Source organism: Bos grunniens, chromosome 15 (genome assembly GCF_055505025.1).
Source record: "Bos grunniens cultivar Pamir isolate PY7600 chromosome 15, Bosgru_T2T1.0, whole genome shotgun sequence".
Classification (NCBI taxonomy): domain Eukaryota; kingdom Metazoa; phylum Chordata; class Mammalia; order Artiodactyla; family Bovidae; genus Bos; species Bos grunniens.
In genome coordinates, this window is record NC_141179.1 from 42,625,931 (window position 1) to 42,646,574 (window position 20,644).

Below are 20,644 nucleotides of genomic sequence, written 5' to 3' on the forward strand. Positions count from 1 at the left end.
TCCGACTCTTTGAGACCCCATGAATCTCAGCACGCCAGGCCTCCCTGTCCATACCAACTCCCGGAGTTCACCCAGACTCATGTGCATCGAGTCGGTGATGCCATCCAGCCATCTCATCCTCTCTTGTCCCCTTCTCCTCCTGTCCCCAATCCCTCCCACCATCAGGGTCTTTTCCAATGAGTCAACTCTTGACATGAGGTGGCCAAAGTACTGGAGTTTCAGCTTCAGCATCAGTCCTTCCAATGAACACCCAGGACTGATCTCCTTTAGAATGGACTGATTGGATCTCCTTGCAGTCCAAGGGACTCTCAAGAGTCTTCTCTAACACCACAGTTCAAAAGCGTCAATTCTTTGGTGCTCAGCTTTCTTCACAGTCTAACTCTCACATCCATACATGACCACTGGAAAAACCATAGCTTTGACTAGACTGACCTTTGTTGGCAAAGTAATGTCTCTGCTTTTTAATATGCTGTCTAGGTTGGTCATAACTTTCCTTCCAAGGAGTAAGCGTCTTTTAATTTCATGGCTGCAGTCACCATCTGCAGTGATTTTGGAGCCCAGAAAAATAAAGTCTGACACTGTTTCCACTGTTTCCCCATCTATTTCCCATGTATGTTTTAACAGAGACTATTTCCCAAACTATACTAAATGTACAATGCAGTTTCCAAATATACATTCCTTTAGACTAGGGATTGGCAATCAGGGCTCTCCATTAAAATCACACAGGATACTTCTAGAACATTCAATGCCTAGGCCCTACCCCAGGATTCAGAGACTGGTCAGCCCTGGCTTCTCCCTTCCTAGCTCATCCTCAATTCAATATCTCCTGTTTTCCATTCAGTCAGAATCATCCAATGGGAAAGGCAACCCACCTGTCTCCTCAGCACTGCCTGCACTTTTGGAAAAGTAAGTATGTCCATTTTCTTCTTAACTTTGGGGATCTCAGAGGAAAAGTTCTCCAACTCACCTTCCTCCCATCCTCACTCACAAAATGCGGTGGGTGGCAAATTAAGTTCTAGGGGGAAATGAAAGGTACTCTGAGACCCACAAAGATTTCAGACCCAGTTTGCAAAATTCCTGGACAAGGAAGATGCTGTAGATGAGTGCAAGTGTGCCTCAATCCTAGAAGAGCCCAGAGGGGACAGAAGCCTTCTTTATTCATTAGGATACTTTGAGCTACAGATGCAAGAAAGCCCCAAATCAAAGGTATTTAAATAGTAGGTGAGGCTTTTCCTGGTATGGCAGGGCCCCAGCTCAACCTCTATAGTTTCCTTGTCTCTGCCCACTTTGCATGTTGACTTCATCAGCAGATTTGTGACAAATGGCTAATGCCAGGTGTTTCATCCAGACACGACAACATCTTGAGGAAGAAAGGGACCATCTTGTCCCATGTTTGTTTCTTAGGAACCAGTCTTTCAGTCTTCCTTTTTATCTTGTTAGCAGATTTGGAACATGGTCCCTTTCTAAACCAATCACAGGCAATGTGATTGACAATGAGATTGTCATCGTAGTTTTAAACTATACCCTGGAGATGGGAAGAGAAGATCAGCTTCCCATGGAGCAATTGGATCCATGAAGAAGAGTAAATTCCCAGGCAAAATCATGTTGCTGTTAGGAAATAGGAAGAATGAATAATGGGTTGGCAACAAACAGTTTCTGCTACATGTAACTTTTCTAGGCCTCTATGCTGTTTGCAGTTCTTTTCATCCTTAGCCGAAGCAAGGCAGGCTATTTCTACATACTCAAGAGAAGTTTATAACTTGCTTTTCCAATTCTTTCATTTACTTGCTGGAAACATCTGGATCACAGCTGCCACCTCTCAGAACTTTCCCCTTATGTCTTTCTTCATTTGGTAGAACATACACCTCTATTCTTCCTTCTTCCTTGCCTTGAGACAGCTTTAGTACTTCATTTTTCATTGCTGTTAGAATAGTTTTGCTTGACCTGGCAAGGAAGGTCTGTGTCGTGTGCCTTTTTTTAGTACAGGCAAGCTCCCAGCTCCCCACCCCAGACTCTGCCTGTTTTCCTCACTTCTCAGTATATGCAACCACCAACATATCACTCAGTGATTCATTCTCTGTCCATTAATCTTGAAGTTGGTTGGGCAGTTCTTCACCTTTCCACCTAACCCAGAGAAAGCTTAGAGATCCTTCATGTTGAGTAGGGTGTTTTGTTTGTTTGCTTGTTTTTTGATCACTATAGGGACATTGTAAAGGGGTGACAGACTCACAACCGTGTGGAGGTAACGGAGCCTACAGAATCTTGCCAAGTCCCTAGAGTCATGGTGTCCAGTCCATGGTCTCTGAAATCTCTCCAGAAACAGCCATCTGATGCCCTGAGTGAGAAGCATGCTAAAATTCTCCCCCCAAGTCCCACCTTAGGACACACCAACCCCCTTTCCAAGAGGGCCCTAACAAGGCTCCATTCTCAACCCTCAGCCTGTAGAGCCAGTCAAGGCAGAAGATCTACATCCCCTTTCTCCCCAGCAGACTTTCAGGATGGGGCAGGGCCTGTACTCTGTAGAATGAATGCTCAGGCCAGCTGAGAGCTTCCATCTGAGGCAGCAGAGATCATCAAGGATCTGAACTACCCTTAAGTAGGAGAAAGTGAGGTACGAAACTGGGGACAGTAGGTAGCAGCCCTGAATCAGGAGTGGCAATGAATGAGGATCAATGGTGACAGCACCATTCCAAGGGTATAGAACCAAGAGAGACAGGGACAGAGTGAGGACTGAACCTAGTCGAGCAAGAAACCCTAACGAAGCAACTGCGTGCTGCTCATTCTTATGGGCTATTCAAAAAGACCACTGTGATACATTACCCATGCTGTGGTTGACTTGCCTGTTGGGAATACACCCAGTCTATTAAGATGACTGCAGAAAGGGGAAGAGCTATTCAGAGGAGGAGGGATTCAGATTAACAACAACTCTCCGTTCTGGATTTCTAAAAGATGCAAAGTAATTTTGATCTAAATTTATGGAACTGGAAATACTTAATAGATTGCCAAGGGATCAGCAATGAGACAATCTGTGAGTGAAAATGAATTCATAATTTCCATTCTAACAGAAATACAATTGTTTATAACTGCCTTTTCCATACTGTTAAAGAGAAACAATGCATTATTGGTTAATATGTATTACTATCTAGATTGTTGTGTTTAAATGATCTCACATTTCCCTAAGCATACAGTGATTGAGCAGGAGGGAAGTTGGCTAAGCACAAGAAATATGATGAGAAGATCATATTGCCTGTGGATAGTTCAAAAGCAAATATCTGATCACAGACTGCACTCCCAATAATAACTTGAAAGAATTCTGAGCCTTGTTCTTCCATATGACTTCATAGAAACCTGTTCTTCACTCAACAAGGGTCTAGGAACCTGTAGACTTAGAGAAAAAGAGAGAGAGAGATATTTAAAATTAGTATTAAAGATTAAAATAGAATAAGGCTCAAGAACAGTTTCATTTTAACTTGAAACAGTTTCAGTTTAACTTGAAAAAGCTGTTTATTCATAGTCTTTCATTTCTTCACCAATTAATGACCAAGACCCAGGTACCTGGAATGCACTCAAGGAGCTCACAGTATAATGGGAAAGACAGACGGAAAGCAGCCTATTGTAATATAGTGTGATGAGTGATATCAGAAGGAAGAACAGGCTATAAGGAAACAACATACAAGAAAATGAGCACATCACCCAGTTTTGGTAATCGGGGTTGCTTAGAAAACATTTCCTCTAGCAATTTATGTTAAAAGTGAAACCTGAAGGTTATAATAGTTAACCAGGTAACTAGGAGGTTAATAACATTCCAGGAACTAAGGCAATAAATTATGGAGTAATCAAGGAATAATATTGAAGATAATGAGAATTACTCTTATTATTTACTGCATGCTTACTTTATGCCAAGTTCTGTTCTAATTGCTTTACATTAATGATCTCCTTTAATCCTTATAATACCATGAGGAAGGTATACTATTAATATTTTTGTCTTATAGATGAGGAAACTGAAAGAGAAACCATCACATACCTGAGGATACACAGCTAGTAGATAATAGATCGCATGCACTTAACCTCTTAATAGACACTCCAACTGGACAAATGGGAAGAAATTCAGTGTGACACACAAGAAGAGAGTGGATTTAAGAGCTATTTTTGAAAAAGCTCCTGTGAGCTATTGTGAAAGAACTTGGTGACCGGGCATGGAGTGGAGGGCGGAGTAGATGGGAGTGCAAAGTTCACACAGAGCCATTCAGTGAAGGCTCAGCACCATCATAAATGCAGATGGTGCACAGGGCTGGTTTCATAAAAGTGGCCATTATATTGCTATAGCACAGAGCGATTTTCTCTTTAATCTGTAAAATAACCATTTTCTACGTTTTTGAAGCAGTCAAGATAATTGCTTACAGGTTTTATATGACATAAATATATATAGTTAAACAGTTCCCCTTTGCTGATAGTCTTCTGGAATGGATTAGCCCTCAATCAACCTATTAGTGAACTCCAGGAACCTGGGACTGAGTAACGGAGACTCAGGGAGTTCTTGCAGCCAAGGTCCCCCAGGCTGGACTTGTCTGAGGGAACCTGGTAATGGGGGTGGCTTACAGACATAGCTGAGTCCAAGAAGGTAAGATCTGTCCATGCTAAAGGACTGGAGTCGCTTTCAAATACTGTTGACCACGTGGGAAAAATAGAATCTAATATATCTGCAGGTCAAACAACACATTTTGACTAAATATCTCTTCACATTACTGAGAGCTAAGCACAATGGCAAACATTTTTGACCCAGTGGACGTGAGAGAACAATGAGCCTCATTCTAATCAGTCATCTCAGGAAGAAAGCACACAAGATTATGAACTGGGGACAGATGCCAAGATCCATGAGTGTCTGGCCCAGAAATCTCAAGGTGGGCACAGGCTGTGCTCAGCTCCAGGTTTACGATCATGCGATCATGCGTAGGGATTCCTTCAGCTCAGTCCAAACACTGAGTTCTCAGGAGAGAGTCATTTACGTAGAGGACCTGCCCATTTTGTAAGATTAACCGGCAGGGAATGAGCCACAGTGAAGGCAATACAGCTCAGCAAACACTTAAAGGCACTTCCCATGTGCTAATCATCATTCAAACCGAAACACACTCTGCAATCACAGTTATACAGAAGGAAGAGCATGTGTATGAAAGTGCCATAGCTCTGAGTTATGCTGTAAAAGAGGTTTCCTGAGGATATAAAGGGAGGGAGAGATCAACTTTAACCAGAGGGTATGAGAGAGAGGAAAACATTAGCAAGAGTTTCACAAAGGAAAATATATTTGAACCAAGCCTTTGAAGTGCACGGGGAGAAGATTCCAGATAGTTGGAGAAGATATTTAAGGAACTATAAGCTCAGTCTAGGGGCTTCCCTGGTGGCTCAGATGGTAAAAAATCTGTCTGCAGTGAAAGAAACCTGGGTTCAATCCCTGAGTCGAACCCCTGGAGAAACAAATGGCTACCCACTCCAGTATTCTTGCTTGGAGAATTCTATGGACAGAGGAGCCTAGTGGGCTACAGTCTGTGGGATTGCAAAGAGTCAGACACAAATGAGCAAGTAACACACACACAGACTCAGTCTAGGGGTCAGGAAATAACTGCAAACATTTTACACCCTACCATATTTTGTAAGGGCTTCCCCGTAGCTCAGTCAGTAAAGAATCTGCCTGCAATGCAGAGACTTGGGTTCGATTCCTAGATTGGGAAGATCCCCTAGAGAAGGAAATGGCAACCCACTCCAGTATTCTTACCTGAAGAATCCCATGGACAGAGGAGCCTGGTGGGCTACAGTCCATGGGGTCGCAAGAGTCAGACACAACTTAGTGACTAAACCACCACCACCAAATTTTGTACAAGAATGGCTTTCCCTGCCCTTGGCTGTAGCTCTGTTTTTCTGCTCTTTTCCCAATCATTTGGAAAAATAAGAAACTGTACGTTAGGCAGAGGTCACATAGAAGGGAGTGGATAATGTGATTTTAAAAAGGAGAAATGTTATGAATAGCTGATATTTTTAGAGTGTTCTTTCTTGTTCACAATGGGTTTTGGTTTCCAACCTGATGAAATGTAAATTTTACAAGGCCTGAAGGAAACTAAGACAAGGAAACTGATGCTGAGAATGAGGAGACTCACTCATGAAGCCTGGCTGAGATGTCAGGGAGGGTAGCAACTGTGAGCTTCAGAGTCCTGGCTGCAAAGCCGTAGTCAATGTTCTGCCTTGTTTGTGGTCTCCGCCATGACAAGACTCCCATTGGAATTCCAGGCCCTTAGGTGAGCTGCAGGATACATAGAGAAAGCACAGCCATCAGGATTTTCCTTTCAACTCGTGATTTCATACCTCAAATGGACTCCTGGCACCATCAGCTATCCTACTTTAATCTAGCACAGTTGTCCCCCTTACCTCCACCTCATGATGCTTATGCCTTCTCGACCCTCCTCAAGATTGCCTAGCCTCCCTACTTCTCACTTTTAGTAGATGACCTTGTTTTTCCATTTTATAGCTAAAATTTAAGCTCTTGGAAGAGAAGATTCCTCTCGTCTTCCTTTGCCAGATTCCCAGCCCACCATCTCCATTGCCTTCCTGCCTTTGTTATGAGTAAGGAGAAGTTTCTCTACCTTTCTAAGATCTGTCCCTACTTTCCTTTTCAAAGGATTTATTTCTTTGGTCTTCCCTTTTCTCTCATCCCCTCTACTGAACCATTTCTATCCACATTCACATGTGCTTCTGTCCTTTGACCCACTGCTTCAGCTGCACAGTCCCCCTGCTCCCTGGCCTTGTCAGTTTCCTGTGTCCACATCTTCACCTTTCTCACTTCCCAGTCTTCACTCAGCCCTTTCCAATCTGGTTCTTGCCGTGTCACCAGAGCTCTTCTTGCCCTCCATGGTATCCAATCCAAGAGTCACTTTTCCTATACACATCTGAGTCAGATTCTCAGAAGTGTGTGTGTGAGAGACAATGCTCCCTCCTTGACACGCTTTCCATGTTAGGGGCGGGCGGGGGAAGAGGGTCCCATTGCTCGCCGCTTACAAAATCAGTAAAATGGTAGAAAGGAAAATTCCTTTCATTGGAATGCTGGTAGTCTGTGAAGATGGACTCACTGTCCCCCAAAAACACCTCCGAAGATCCTGCATGGCCAGGAAAGCTTTAAGCGGAAGGAGGGAAGTCATCTCAGTTAATCACTGGGATGCGGGTCAGAGTGGTCACTATCCCCCCACTGCATGTAGTCTCATTGACTCTAGATGTTATATTGTTCACACAGTTTGGTCACATGGTTGTTTGGGAGATGACTGAATGGGGAGCTAGGGAATAGATCTGGTCATCTGTTAACTTATTCTTCATTTCTACCTTTTTGATCTATAGGAGGAACCAAAAAGTTAGGCAAGTTGTGCTTGAGCCAGAGATAAGTAGAGCATGGTGGTGCCTGGTTTAAAAATTAGTTACAGGGACTTTCTTGGCAGACCAGTAGTTAAGACTCTGAGCTTCCAACACAGGGTGGGATGGGGTGGGGTGGAGTGAAGTAGATAGAATCCTGGTCAAGGAACTAAGATCCTACATGCTGTACGGCATGAATAAATGAATGAATGGTTAGTTTCAATATAGCTTTGCTAAAGTGACAAGGAAAGGGGCTTCCTGCTGAAGGAGGTTTCCCACAAAGAGCTGCTTACACTTTCTCAGCTCCCAGGACTCCACACTCTCCGGATTCTCCTCTTACCTCTCTGGCTGCTACTTCTAAGCTCCTCTGCAGGTTCCTCCTTCTCTACCTGAGCTAAGGGTGGATATGCACGTGGCTTGGTCCTGGGTTGTCTTCTCATCTTTCCTCATACTTGTCCCCAGACATTCTTTTCCATTCCTCTGGCATTAAATACCAGCTATCTTCTGAATATCTCCAGTCTAGAGCTCTCCTCTTAAGCACTATGGTACATACAACTACCAACTTGGCATCTCCAACTAGATACCTCACAGGCATCAAAAACATATCTTATCCAGAAGTTAACTCTTACTTCATTGCCTCTCTTCAGTCCCTCAAACTTCACATCTTTTGTATCTCAAGGTCTTCACACATCTGTATCCTCTACCTGGGATGATCTTCCCTCTGCCATAGACGTGCTGGCTTCTCATCTCTCAGGTCTGCTATTCCATTTCCAAGAGGTCTTTTGTAGCCATTCAATCTAAGCAGGTTCTTCCCTTGTTATTTTCTGTCATTGCACAGAGTTTATTTCTCTCATAAAAGTCATCACAATTTGTAATTAATTTTATATTTTTTCTTGATTTTTGTGGGCATTTTCTCCTGCTGTGCTCCATGTTGGCTAAGACTTTTTCTTTTGTTTTCTAATGTCTCCCCAGCACATTACAAGGTGCCTGTGACTTAATCCTGGGTAGATATTTAAATGAATGAAGCAGAAGACGGACTGCAGGGATGGGATGACTCTGAACATTTGGTCCACCCCCTCTTCTTCCTCTTAGTACCCTGGAGCTCCCAATAGCTGGCTGTCTACTCACAGCATCTCTTGGAAAAAGAATGAAAGTGGGTTTGAGAGCAGGAGGGAAAAGGGGAGCTGGTACAGTACTGGATGTTTGGGGGTCTAGGGAGGATTCATGGACCAGAGCCTTTAAAAAAAAATCTTATCTCAAGATAGAAAGATTGAAATAGATTCAACCCGAATGAGCTTCCTCACTTCTGTCCAGGAACAGGCCAAAGACATGGTTTGGTTTTCAGATGCCCTATCTGTCCCTGAAAGGATGTCCTGTCCTTGCCTTCTCACTAGTGGAAAGACAAATGGCGACCCAGATTGTGAAGCCTCTGCTTCTGTGCCAACTCCGAGCTGCCTGGAGGGGATCAGCCAGGAGGCTAAGGCCAGGATGGAGGAAGAAGCTTACAACAAGGGGTGAGTCAGCTGTCAGCAGCCCTAAGGTCACCTGGCACGTCTCACAAGATACCTTCCCACAGACCTTTCCTGTTTCTTAATGGATTTAGGGAAGCAACTCATGGCCCCAGGACCTCCTTGCCTGAGTAAGGAATTATATAGAAAAGAGCAGTACTGTTCCACAGGAAAGACAGGAGGAAATGGGGCAAGAGGGTGTGGTTAGATAATAACCAGACTGCCCTCTTTTTAGGCATAAAGCCACCAGAATGATCTGGAAGTCAAAGGCCCTGGGTGGGTTCCTCTTGGTGGTGCCTGAGACTTCCTGACACATGCCCAGAGCAGTCACGCCGCTGCCAGCAGTGTCCAGGAGCAGCTGCAGCCCCACTTCCCAGAACTGCCTCAGTCATCCCTTCTTCTTGCCACAGGAGTCCCCTCAACTTCTAGCCACTCCCTTCTCCAGTTGAGCTGCAATAGCACCTTTGGCCTGTTGTCAGTCACTGATGGGACAGAATACTGAGCAGGGCCCCAGCCCAGCCAGGTAAAGAACTACCTCTGACCAGGCACTGCATCCTGAGCTTCTTGCCCTGTAGCCCCTGAGGGAGATGCAGCCTCTCTCTGACATGGAACCTGTGGGCTTTGGTGTGGTGGCACCTACAACCACAGTGGGGTTTGCCCCAGCCCAACTGTGCTGGCCTTAAACACTCAGTTGTTAGATGAGCAAAATGTATGTTCAGGGTAATATTAAGACTGGGAGAAGGAAGTCAGAAGATTTCTCTCGAAAAGCCTGTCTTTTCACCCATACCTATCCTCTGTACTTAGAATGGAGGGGAGTGAATGCTTCCATTGCCTTTGTGACCATTTACAGAGAACTTGTATGCGTTTCACTTCCACAGAGCTTCCCACCAAGCCTGTGTATGAGCCCCACCTTCCCCAGGCCAAGCTGTACTCTTGTCACTTTCTCAGAATGTTCCATCACCTGTGCAACGGGTGCCAACCCCTCCTTCTCTCAGGGGAGTAGCCAAGGCTCCAAGGCCACACAGAGAGCACATGCAGTCCTTAGCCCTCCCAAATGGTTTGTTGGAGAAGAATCTAGCCAGGAGACTGCACCCACATTTTTTGCCCATCTGTTTTGTCACACTTTCACATAAACAGGAAGGATGACCGGGGGTGAAGGGAAACCGTCCTGATATGAGCCACTGTGGGATGTGGTGGCTTTTCCCTATTGTGTGGAGCCACAGGAAGTGAGTGCAGAATCCCGGCAAGTGCTCAGAGTCCCTCCTCTAGCAACTCGGGGAAGGATGCTCTGCATCTGCTGGCCTTTCCAGACTCAGTTGTTCATTGTTGCCTTCCAGATACCAAGAAGGTCTAAAGAAAACCAAGGAGCTTCAAGGCCTGAGGGAGGAGGAAGAAGAACAGAAGAGCGAGAGCCCGGAGGAGCCAGAGGAGGCGGCAGAAACTGAGGAAGAGGAGAAGGAGCAGAGAAGCAGGTTGCAGCCCTCACAGTTGCTAACTTGGGCCTCAGTCCCTTTCACTGCATCCCTGGAGGGGCCAGTCCAAGGCCGTCCAGGGCCCAAGTGAGCAGCCAACAGAAAGCAGGAGGGAACTCGTGTTGGAGGAGGAGGCAGAGGGAATCCCAAAGAGTCCAAGTAGTTAACAAGGAGGGGGTTGCCAGGGTTTAGGGGTCAGTGGTGGCCAAGGGTGGGGTCAGGAGTTCCTAAGAGCTGAGAAAATGCAAGGGACCACAGTTAACTCACTGCCCAGCCATTCCCATGAGAGATCCAAGGTCAAGGGAGTTGATCGCAAGCCCTAGAGGAGGATAGGGGTGGAGAGAACACGTAGAGATAGGGGACAACTCAACTTTGTGGCAAACATGAGTCTCCAAAATGTTTCTTCCATGGTGACCAAATATATTTTGTATTTTAAGTGCATTTTCCACAAAATCATGAAAAATCTATGTAACATGTAGATAAAGGTAATGTAGGTCCAGCATCTTGCCCTACCTGTACCTTATGGATCTAGTGACAAATTGACATCCTGGGTTTTACCAGAGGGGCCCAATTTTGTATATCCGGCCCTATTATCTCTATTAGCACATTTAAACTAGAAGTCTTGAGTTTTGGATTTTTAAAATGTAGTTACAGCTAACTTGGAACACTTCACCAAAGTTACTGCTTTTAGACTCCCAGGCTACCTTCAGTCCAGGATGACTTTAGTCAAAAATGATCAATTAATCTAATCAGCTGCTTCATTTGGGATAGGGTATGTTGTCTGTGTCTCATTGCTAGCAGACTCTGGAAATCATATGCATGCAATGAAACATGTAATAAAATGCAGATTCAAAGTGAGATGAATATGCTTCAAAGCACATAAGAACAAGCAGCAGAGCCCAGTTGGAAGATTGAACCAGAGTAAGAGACATTAGCCTTCATGAGTCAACTTCAGTGTTCATGGGAAGAGAAAGTGTTTCACAGCTGGAAACAAATGTGTGCTAGGATGCACTACCTCTTCTAGGGAGAGAAGCCCAGTGTTCACAATCAAAGCACAGTCCCTGCTCTGAGCGACTGGGTCCTGTCTTTCTCGGTCTTCTGTCCCTCCTGGGGGTCCTCTGCTCTCATTTTGTTGGCCACCACACTATCTCCTCTCCTTTAACGCAGTCAAGCCCAGGCCTGACAACAGCCCTTTCTTTCAGTTCAGTTCAGTCGCTCAGTCGTGTCCGACTTTTTGCGATCCCATGAATTGCAGCACGCCAGGCCTCCCTGTCCATCACTGGCTCCCTTCAAAACAAAAGACAGGCTGGGCCTTCTAAAACTTCCAAACACCAAGAAAGAACAAAAGGAACAGACCACAGAGAGTACATGGAATATAAACAAACTGGTTTACAAAGTACAGGGCTAGAATCCTTATCTAGCTGGTTTGATCTTGGGCCATTGGCGGCTCCCTTCTAATTCGTGGAATCCCAGCAGAAGAGAGGCTGTGTCCAGCTCTCCCTCTCTCCAGCTCTTGGTCAGCAGTGCATGGCAATGGTTGCCCTTCACATCCATCGTCCAAGAGTGTTCTCTTGGTCCTGCTGATCCTGAAAGGCCTTGTTCTCTCTCCCAATCCCTGCTCCCTCTCAGATTCACTTTCTGGTCTTAAGAACATGCCTGGACCTCGGGGGATGGATACCAGGCATCAGCACAGCCTCAGAAGGGTCCTTAGTACATGGTGCAGCTTCACCTGTTCAGGCTCAGCAGTGTGGCATCATCGTCTCCATAACGACTGAGACTGCTATCAGAGAAACTGCCCACTCACAGTCACAGGATCCCTTCCTCACCTGTCACCCAACCCAGACCAATCCCAAGAGCCATTGTCTCGAATGCCAGACAATGCATTCATCCCCAAGTCCCTAACACACACAGTTGTCTGCAGGCACCTCTACTCAAGCACAATTTCCACCACTAAATTTTGGCATCTCACTAACAAGCAAGGTCTGAAGTTGTGAAAAGTTCCATGTCCTATTTGCTGCTGCTGCTAAGTCGCTTCAGTCGTGTCCAACTCTGTGCGACCCCATAGATAGCAGCTCACCAGGCTCCCCCGTCCCTGAGATTCTCCAGGCAAGAACACTGGAGTGGGTTGCCATTTCCTTCTCCAATGCATGAAAGTAAAAAGTGAAAGTGAAGTCGCTCAGTCGTGTCCGACTCTTAGTGACCCCATGGACTGCAGCCTACCAAACTCCTCCATCCATGGGATTTTCCAGGCAAGAGTACTGGATCGGGGTGCCATTGCCTTCTCCAATGTCCTATTTAGTACATTTGAAAAACACTAGAATCACCCCAGCAGCCAACCCTTTATTGAAGACATTCAACCTGAAACACTGAATCTCTCCTCTATTATAATAATATAATCTGTTCTCAATATTACTTTCTGGAGGATCAGCTTCAATGAACTTATTGGGTGAATCAACCCAAGATCTTAACTATATTAAAACAGAGAACATTAGTCTTCTGACATTTATGTAATGCACTGAATGAATGAGACTCATAAGATTTAACAGAAAACTGTTGTCTTGGCTCTCAGTGTCTCTGCAGAACTGCTCCATGGGGTTAAGATGATATTAGGCAGACTCCTTTATTTTTCCAATAACTGTCAGAAAATAGAAGTCCTCTGATCAACTTGAAGTCCCAAGAATAACCTCATTTCAGTCATTTAAATGGCTAGATCCCTGAAATAGTCAAAATCCTGAACTTAAAAAGCTCAACCTTCTACCCATCCCTTCCTGCCTCCAGTCAGTTTGGCTCTGCTTCAGGAAGGAAGCCAATAGTGGGGCCAGAGTTGACTTCTTGCTCTCTGTCACTCGTGCCCTCCACTGAGCTTAGTTAATGTAGTGCCTGACCTCTCCAGGGCTGGGCAAGGGGATGGAGATTAAGGGTAGGGAAGGTATTACTTCAGTGGTCTTATTGTGAGCAGGCTCAAGGCCTCAGCAGGGATTTAAGGCTGATTTTTTTTAATATTTATTTTTACTAATTTATTTCAGTACTCTTGCCTGGAAAATCCCATGGACAGAGGAGCCTGGTAGGCTGCAGTCCACGGGGTCGCTAAGAGTCGGACACGATGAGCGACTTCACTTTCACTTTTCACTTTCATGCATTGGAGAAGGCAATGGCACCCCACTCCAGTGTTCTTGCCTGGAGAATCCCAGGGACGGGGGAGCCTGGTGGGCTGCCATCTATGGGGTCGCACAGAGTCGGACACGACTGAAGTGACTTAGCTTAGCTTTACTAATTTATTTGGTTGTGCCAGGTCTTAGTTGTGGCATGTGGGATCTATTTCCCTGACCAGCAATTGAACCCGGGCCCCCTGCATCGGGAGCTCAGGATCTTAGCCACCGGACGAGGGAAGTCCCCTGACTTTCTGATTTTGTTCAGTGTGGTGTTTTATGGAACCTTCAGAGAACCCCACACCACCGCCCCCCTCCCCCACACACACACCATTACTGAGGATCTCTCAACTGCAATTCCCTTTGTGAGGTCAAATGCAGGTCTTCTGGCTGGCTACTTATAATCTCTCTCTCAGTCCTTGGGCAGCTGAAAGTGTAGCTTCCGTACTCAGCTTCTTGGTAGTGTTTCCAGGTCTATGACATCGGGTGCCAGCTCTCCCTCTCCTGCCTATACCCAGTTAAAATGAAATACGCATCTCTGGCCCACTAGCGGTGGGAGGATGGTTCTCGGTCTCATGGCCCCGTGTTCTGATGGCATCAAGTAGTTCAGCAAGATTCTCATTCTTCAGATCCCTCAGGTGGGAGTCACACACCAGCCCACTCACCATGTGCCCAAACTGCGAGGTATTGAGCTCCCCACGCAGCATCTCCTAGCCCAGGTGACGGGGGAGCAACCTCACTCCTCCCAATGGAGGAGTAGGTAGAACTCAGAGCAACCAAAAATTGATTTCCGAAGGAATTCTATTTCTAATCAATAATTCTATTTCTAATCATTTTTATAGACTTTAAATAGGTAACCAGCTGAGGGTCATGAAGCCTATCTTACCCTCTTCCTTCCCAATCCCTCTAAGGGATGAAGTGAGAGTGGGATTCTTCCAGCTCCAGCAGCTTGTTTTGGGGCCCAGAAAAACACAGCCCAGAAGAAAGACTGTGCCATAGCATCCAACTGTATCTAAATAGAAGTTAAAGAATCAAAATGGTGCCAAAAGAAAACAAGCTTCCATTTCCAAATTCTCTCTCCCCTACAGTTGTGAAAGTAGCCAATGATTTTCCACCTTGGCTCATGTGCTCACTGTTTTGCTTTGCTTAACTACTTCTGAAACAATTATCAGTGGTTTCCCATGTGGAAAAGAAATCAACCAATGCTTTAACATCCAAGGCAGGTACTCTGAGCATCTGATCCCTCTGTACAGAGGGTATTTGTTTAATCTTTCTACCCATTGTAAGGCAACTAGAGCTGTCTACTTCTCAGCAAGTGGCCTGCATATTTCAGGGTCTATGTGAGCTTCAGGATCTGGAGAAGGCCCTCCTGTCACTTCTCACCTCCTCCATTTGGTGATGTTCAGTATTCTCAGTTTTAGATGGATTGATTGATCAATCTGGGATTAGAAACAGGAAGAAATTCCAGCTTAATGAGTGTGTCCAGGGCTTCTCCAGAGAGCTTTAAGAATGGACTCTTCCAAGTGGGCCATCTGACCAAATGTCTTTTCAGTTCAGTCATTCAGTTGTGTCCAACTCTTTGCGACCCCATAGACTGCAGCACGCCGGGTTTCCCTGTCCATCACCAACTCCCAGGGCTTGCTCAAACTCAGGTCCATCGAGTCAGTGATGCCATCCAACCATCTTTTCACTGTGCCACAAAAAAAGAGTGGAAAAGTTGAAAGGCAGTCAGGAAGAGAAGAAAAAGGAAAGGGTGGGGAGGTGGGAAGAAAGGGGGGCTGGGAAGAAATTCCAGCTTAATGAGTGTGTCCAGATAGCTTCAAGAATGGACTCTTACAAGTGGGCCATCTGACCAAATGTCTTTTCAGTTCAATCACTCAGTCATGTCTGACTCTTTCCAACCCAAAGGACTGTAGCCTACCAGGCTCCTCCACCCATGGAATTTTCCAGGCAAGAGTACTAGAGTGGATTGCCATTTCCTTCTCCAGGGGAGCTTTCCAACCCAGGGATCGAACCTGGGTCTCCCACATTGCAGGCAGACGCTTTACCATCTGAGCCACCTGGGAAGCCAAGGATGCGGGGGGGACACAGGCAAAAAGCAGAGGTGAGGGGATGAATGGCAATGAGAGAGGAGAGAAAAGTGTGGAGAGACCAGACAAAGTGGAGGAAGAGATATTTGGGAAGGAAGATTTATTTTATATTTATATATAAATATATATTTTAATTGAAGGATAATTGCTTTACAGAATTTTGTTGTTTTCTGTCAAACCTCAGCATGAATCAGCCATAGGTATACATATATCCCCTTCTATCTCCCTCCCCATCCCACCCCTCTAGGTTGATACAGAGTCCCCATTTGAGTTTCCTGAGCCATACAGCAAATTCCTGTTGGCTACCTATTTCACTGGGAAGGAAGATTACTAGGACTGAGAAAATACTTGAATAAGTCACCCTGAGGTTGCCGGAGGCTAGGAGTTCTCTGGAATCCCCTGGGATGTTTTAAAGTGAGCTCTTGAGGTTACTGGTTCCATGTCATTTATTATTCAACGTCTTCATTTATTATTCAGGAGTCTTCTAGGAATTTATCACAGTCCTTCCACTCTGGACATGGTCATATGTGGAGCTGAGCACAACAAATTATGCCTCTGAACATGGAGGCAGGGGACAGGTTATAACATGGAGCTGATCTCTACATTAGTGACACTAAATACAGACAAGATGCTGCGCCTGCATGGATGCATGGGAGTCTGGGTCAGCCAGCCTGGATCTCGGGCCTTAGGGGAGTTCAGATGTCAATGACTGTCTCATGAATAGATGAGGGCATGTGTCAGAGGCTGAATGATCACACAAATAGAGTGGTCTAACCCAGTCACTCCTAATATAAAGGTTATAGACTGTTAGAATCACCTGGGGAAATGTTTTAAACTGTAGACTCTTGGACCATACCTTTGAAGATTCTTAGTCTGTAGTCCTGGGGTATTTTGAATAATTACTGCTAAGCAATTCTGCACAGCTGAGTTTGAGAACCATGGCTCAAGACAACTTGGAAAGTATTCCAGGCAGAAGTATGGGTCGGGGCATCTTATATGTGTCCAATATACTAAACCCTCCACCTGTTTTTTTCATTTGACAGCAAACTTGAAGAACTGGTTCATTTCTTACAAGTCATGTATCCCAAACTGTGTCAGCATTGGCAAGTCATCTGGATGATGGCCGCGGCGATGCTGGTCTTGACTGTCGTGCTGGGGCTCTACGGTTCCCATAACTCTTGCGTAGAGCAGGCCGACGGGTCCCTTGGGAAATCCACGTGCTCGGCAGCCCAACGGGACTCCTGGTGGAGCTCAGGACTCCAGCATGAGCAGCCTACAGAGCAGTAGAAAACCCAACGCTCAGGCAGTGCCCTGCTCCAGCGCACAGCCTGTCGCCCTCTCCTCAAGCGTGACGCGTCAGGCGTGAGCATGGGCATGCCACTGCTGCCGTCAGGGGAACAAGCAGGGGTTCTTTCCACTTGGCACCCCTGCGGGAGCTATTCACACACAATAGCTGATGTTCCTGGAGGATCAAGAGAAAGCATCGGTGGACAAGGAAGTAGCCGTCACCAGGGGACTTGAAGAGGAGGGAAGGTGGCTGCGCCAGTTCAGATGGCTGGGGAGAAACAAAATACCTTCCTCACAGGCAAACATGAAAAGCCCACTCTCCTTGGTTTTCCTCTCTACAATCGATTGGAAATCAGGAACAATTGTGCCTAAGGGCTAACTCTGCCCTGAGGATCAGACCTGGAATTTGGAATAGCAACATGAGTATCTTCCCATTTCACATCTCATTCTTACTGACTCTCCTTCAGCCTCCCCTCCTCCTCATTGCAATCAGAGTTTTTTTTACAGAAGATGGAAAGATTTCTCAGAAAAATATTTAGGCTGATTTTAGCTCAGTGCTTGAAATGAAATGGGAAGATGTAAATTAATACATATGCCTCTGTACACATACAACACACACACACACACACACACACACACACACACACACACACAGCACACACGTGCATGAAGTCAACTGTCCTCCAAATGTGTGCTCTGGGTGTGTGTTGTGCATAAAGCCAACCCACAGATTTTCACGTGTGGGGCAGTCACCAGGCACTTACCTGTTCAGTGAGCTCTCTACATGGGTTTACGATGTTTGAGAAACACTGAAAACTCATGACTTGCATGGTGAACTTGCTGGTCTCCATTTCCAGTGTTAATTCTAAGCTGCTATACAGCATGGTGGGGGCTTCCCAGGTGACTCAGTGGTAAAGAATCCACCTGCCAATGCAGGAGACACAGGTTCGATCCCTGGGTTGGGAAGATGCCCTGGAGGAGGAAATGGCAACCCACTCCAGTATTCTTGCCTGAAAAATCCCATGGACAAAGGAGCCTCACAGGCTATAGTCCATGGGGTCACAGAGGGTCAGACACAGCTGAGCGCACATGCATGCTTACAGCATGGTCTGTCCCCACTTTGTTCTCTCTGGGAAGGGAAGAAACATGGTGTGCTTCAACTTTCCTGTGCCCACGTGCAAGTGTGCATCTCTGCCACAAGGCTCCAGTTTCGGTGGGATTCCCAACACAAGTGTAGGTCTTGGAGCTTTCCCATTATTTAGCAGAAAACAGAGCAAATCCCACCTGCAGCTTGACTTCCTGCTCCACCTGGATAGCCACTGCCTGCCTTCTTGCCGCATCAGATCTGGGGAGTGCTGGTTTCTGTGTGGCTTTTATGGTGGTGTCTTTGCTTTTGTTTTGCTGTTGTCATTTGTTTTTGTTGCTGACCCTATGTAGAACTTACTATGGGCCAAACACTGGTATTATATAAGGATTCATTTACTGTGTCCTCACGAAAAAGAAAAAAGCTATGGCTCTTCCCATTTTCACATAAGGAAACTGAAGCACAAAAACACAAGTAACTTGCCAAGGATACCCATGGGGTTGGAAGTTAAACCCAGCCAGGCTGGTCCCAGAGGCTATGCTCTTAACCCTGCACTAAATTGCCTTTTCCAAAGGTCTTCTATCTAGTCATGTTCTGTTTCAGCCCCACACCCCTAGGTAGCCCTTCAGCCACTCCAAGTCATTTCTGGTTCCCAAACTAGACTGTTTTCTCATGCTCGTTTTTCTTCTGCCGTGCTCCTCTTTTCTTCTGGTCACTCTTCAGGACCAAGTGCAAAAATCACCCGCTCTGCAGCTTTCATGGCCTCCCTCCAACTCCACACCAGGCCACATTAATAGGTCATACCCTTCTCTGTGCTTTTCAGCACTTTTAAAACATTTTCATTACTACTACTAATGAGCATTACTATAGTATATCATAATATTAATAACTTATTTATGTGTCTGTCTTTCCAAGCGTTTATCCTCAAAGACAAGAACCATGTCTTACCCATTCTCTGGGTAAGTGCCTAGCATGGTGGCTGATGCTTGGGAGGGTGTCATTTAATGTTGGTCAGAAGAATGAGTGTGCAAGGTGGTGGAGAGCAGTCTGGGAACAGCTGACGTTTTGCATACTTCCCAGCACCAGCATCCTCACCACCACCATCTCAAATGGTGAATGAGAGAAATCACATCTTTATTAGCCTCAACTTATTCTAGTATTTTTTCAATCTACTCTGTGACCTAACATCATTTCCAAACTAAAGGGTTGGGCTTGAAGCAATCACTTCTTTCAGAAAGACCGACCTAGATCAGGACCCCTCGGTAAAACAGCTTTTTTTTTTTTTTTTGGAGGCGGGGAGGGGGCACCCTTTTCAGTGGCGAGAAAACCACTGTGAGAGAAGTCCAAGCCAGGGTTGACCAAGGATGTGCCATTAAGGTAAAGAGGCGCAGATCAAGGCAGACGGACATTGGATTCACTGATGGATGGTTTGCCCTACCTCTTCAAGGGGGAACAGACACACCGAAGGAGCTTTAGGCCCTCAGAGCCAAAGGCAGGATGTAAACAGAGCTCTGGAGAGTGTGGCTGTGAGCAGGACTCTGGGCTGGCCAGTCTCAGCCTGCCCCGAAGAAGGACTGGGCCGAGCTGACCCATTGCCCCCTTGGCCACAGGGTTCCCACCTTTGTTTCCAGTTGAGACAAAGGCCAGGAGAGGAGCTGCCGTGAGCTCTTGAGCCTCCAGCTGCTTCATGGAAAGGCCTGCAAGAATGCTTCTAGACCAGGCCCTCAGCCAAACGACTCTATGAGTAAGGGAAGTCAAGGACAAGAAGTGATCAGAAGGAGCAAACGAGTAATCGCATTACCAAGGGCATTCCTGAAACAGGACTCCTCGGTATTTCTTAAAAGCGAAGATGGACCTAATGCAATTGGAACTGTTGCCAAAGCAGCAGTGAAATGGAGAGAAACAGGCCCTGTATGTCCAACAGTGAGTGATATTGATCAGAAATAAAAGTTCCCTTCCTTCACCATGCCTCTGAGGTCTGACATTTCTGCTTGGCCCTAGGACTCTGTTGTTGGTGCCGCGATGTCCCCTCCTAGAGGACCTTCACTTTCTGTGTCACTCCCATATACAGCCTGGCGGAGTAAGAGGAGAGGGAGATGCGGGGTTTATGTATCACTGGCTGGCAGTTCCTAATGTTGTTAAACCTCACACAGGTGTGCTAGCATTGAACTATAGAGTGTCACGTACCTGAGTTTGAAAATAAAAGCACATTTCCAAACCTTTGGCAGCAGCCAAATGCCTCCTAATTTTGTGGAGCTGAGTCAGAACCTTGCCCAACCCTGAACTAGAATCTACCCTGGGTGACAGTGCCTCCCAGGCCCCCAGGCCCTGGGTTACCAGATCCCTTCCAGGGGCTCCATCAATTCCTCTGCTTCTCATCCTCATTCCTGACCCTAGTTTCCCATATCTTCCTGGTCTGTGTGTGTGTGTGTTGTTGTGGTTTTTTTTTTTTTGATACATTTTTCTGTGATAGAGACTGCTACATTTTCACCAATCTGATTTCTACAGTTAGACAATCTTTTTTTTGTCTTTTCTTGCAGCAAGGGGCAGGCGAATGTGAACTTTCCAGATCCAGTTTCCTAAACAGACTCTCCTGCCTAGTACCTTGCATTCCCTGTAGTCCCCTTTCTGCCTGCCAGATTCAGGGCATTCCGTTCAGAATGTG

The 20,644-nt window shown here is 46.0% G+C and overlaps 1 protein-coding gene across 17 annotated transcripts in view; it reads left to right on the forward strand.

Annotated features, from left to right (window-relative positions):
* Positions 1-20,197, forward strand: part of IRAG1 (inositol 1,4,5-triphosphate receptor associated 1) — a 166,494-nt gene extending 146,297 nt beyond the window's left edge. For all 17 annotated transcript variants that reach the window (XM_086340046.1, XM_086340048.1, XM_086340059.1 and 14 more), the window contains 4 exons: positions 842-906; positions 8,784-8,903; positions 10,235-10,369; positions 16,652-20,197. In XM_086340046.1, coding sequence (XP_086196172.1) covers positions 842-906; positions 8,784-8,903; positions 10,235-10,369; positions 16,652-16,895 — 564 coding nt within the window. In that variant the 3' untranslated portion in view covers positions 16,896-20,197. The remainder of the gene's footprint in view (positions 1-841; positions 907-8,783; positions 8,904-10,234; positions 10,370-16,651) is intronic.
* Positions 20,198-20,644: the final 447 nt, after the last annotated feature.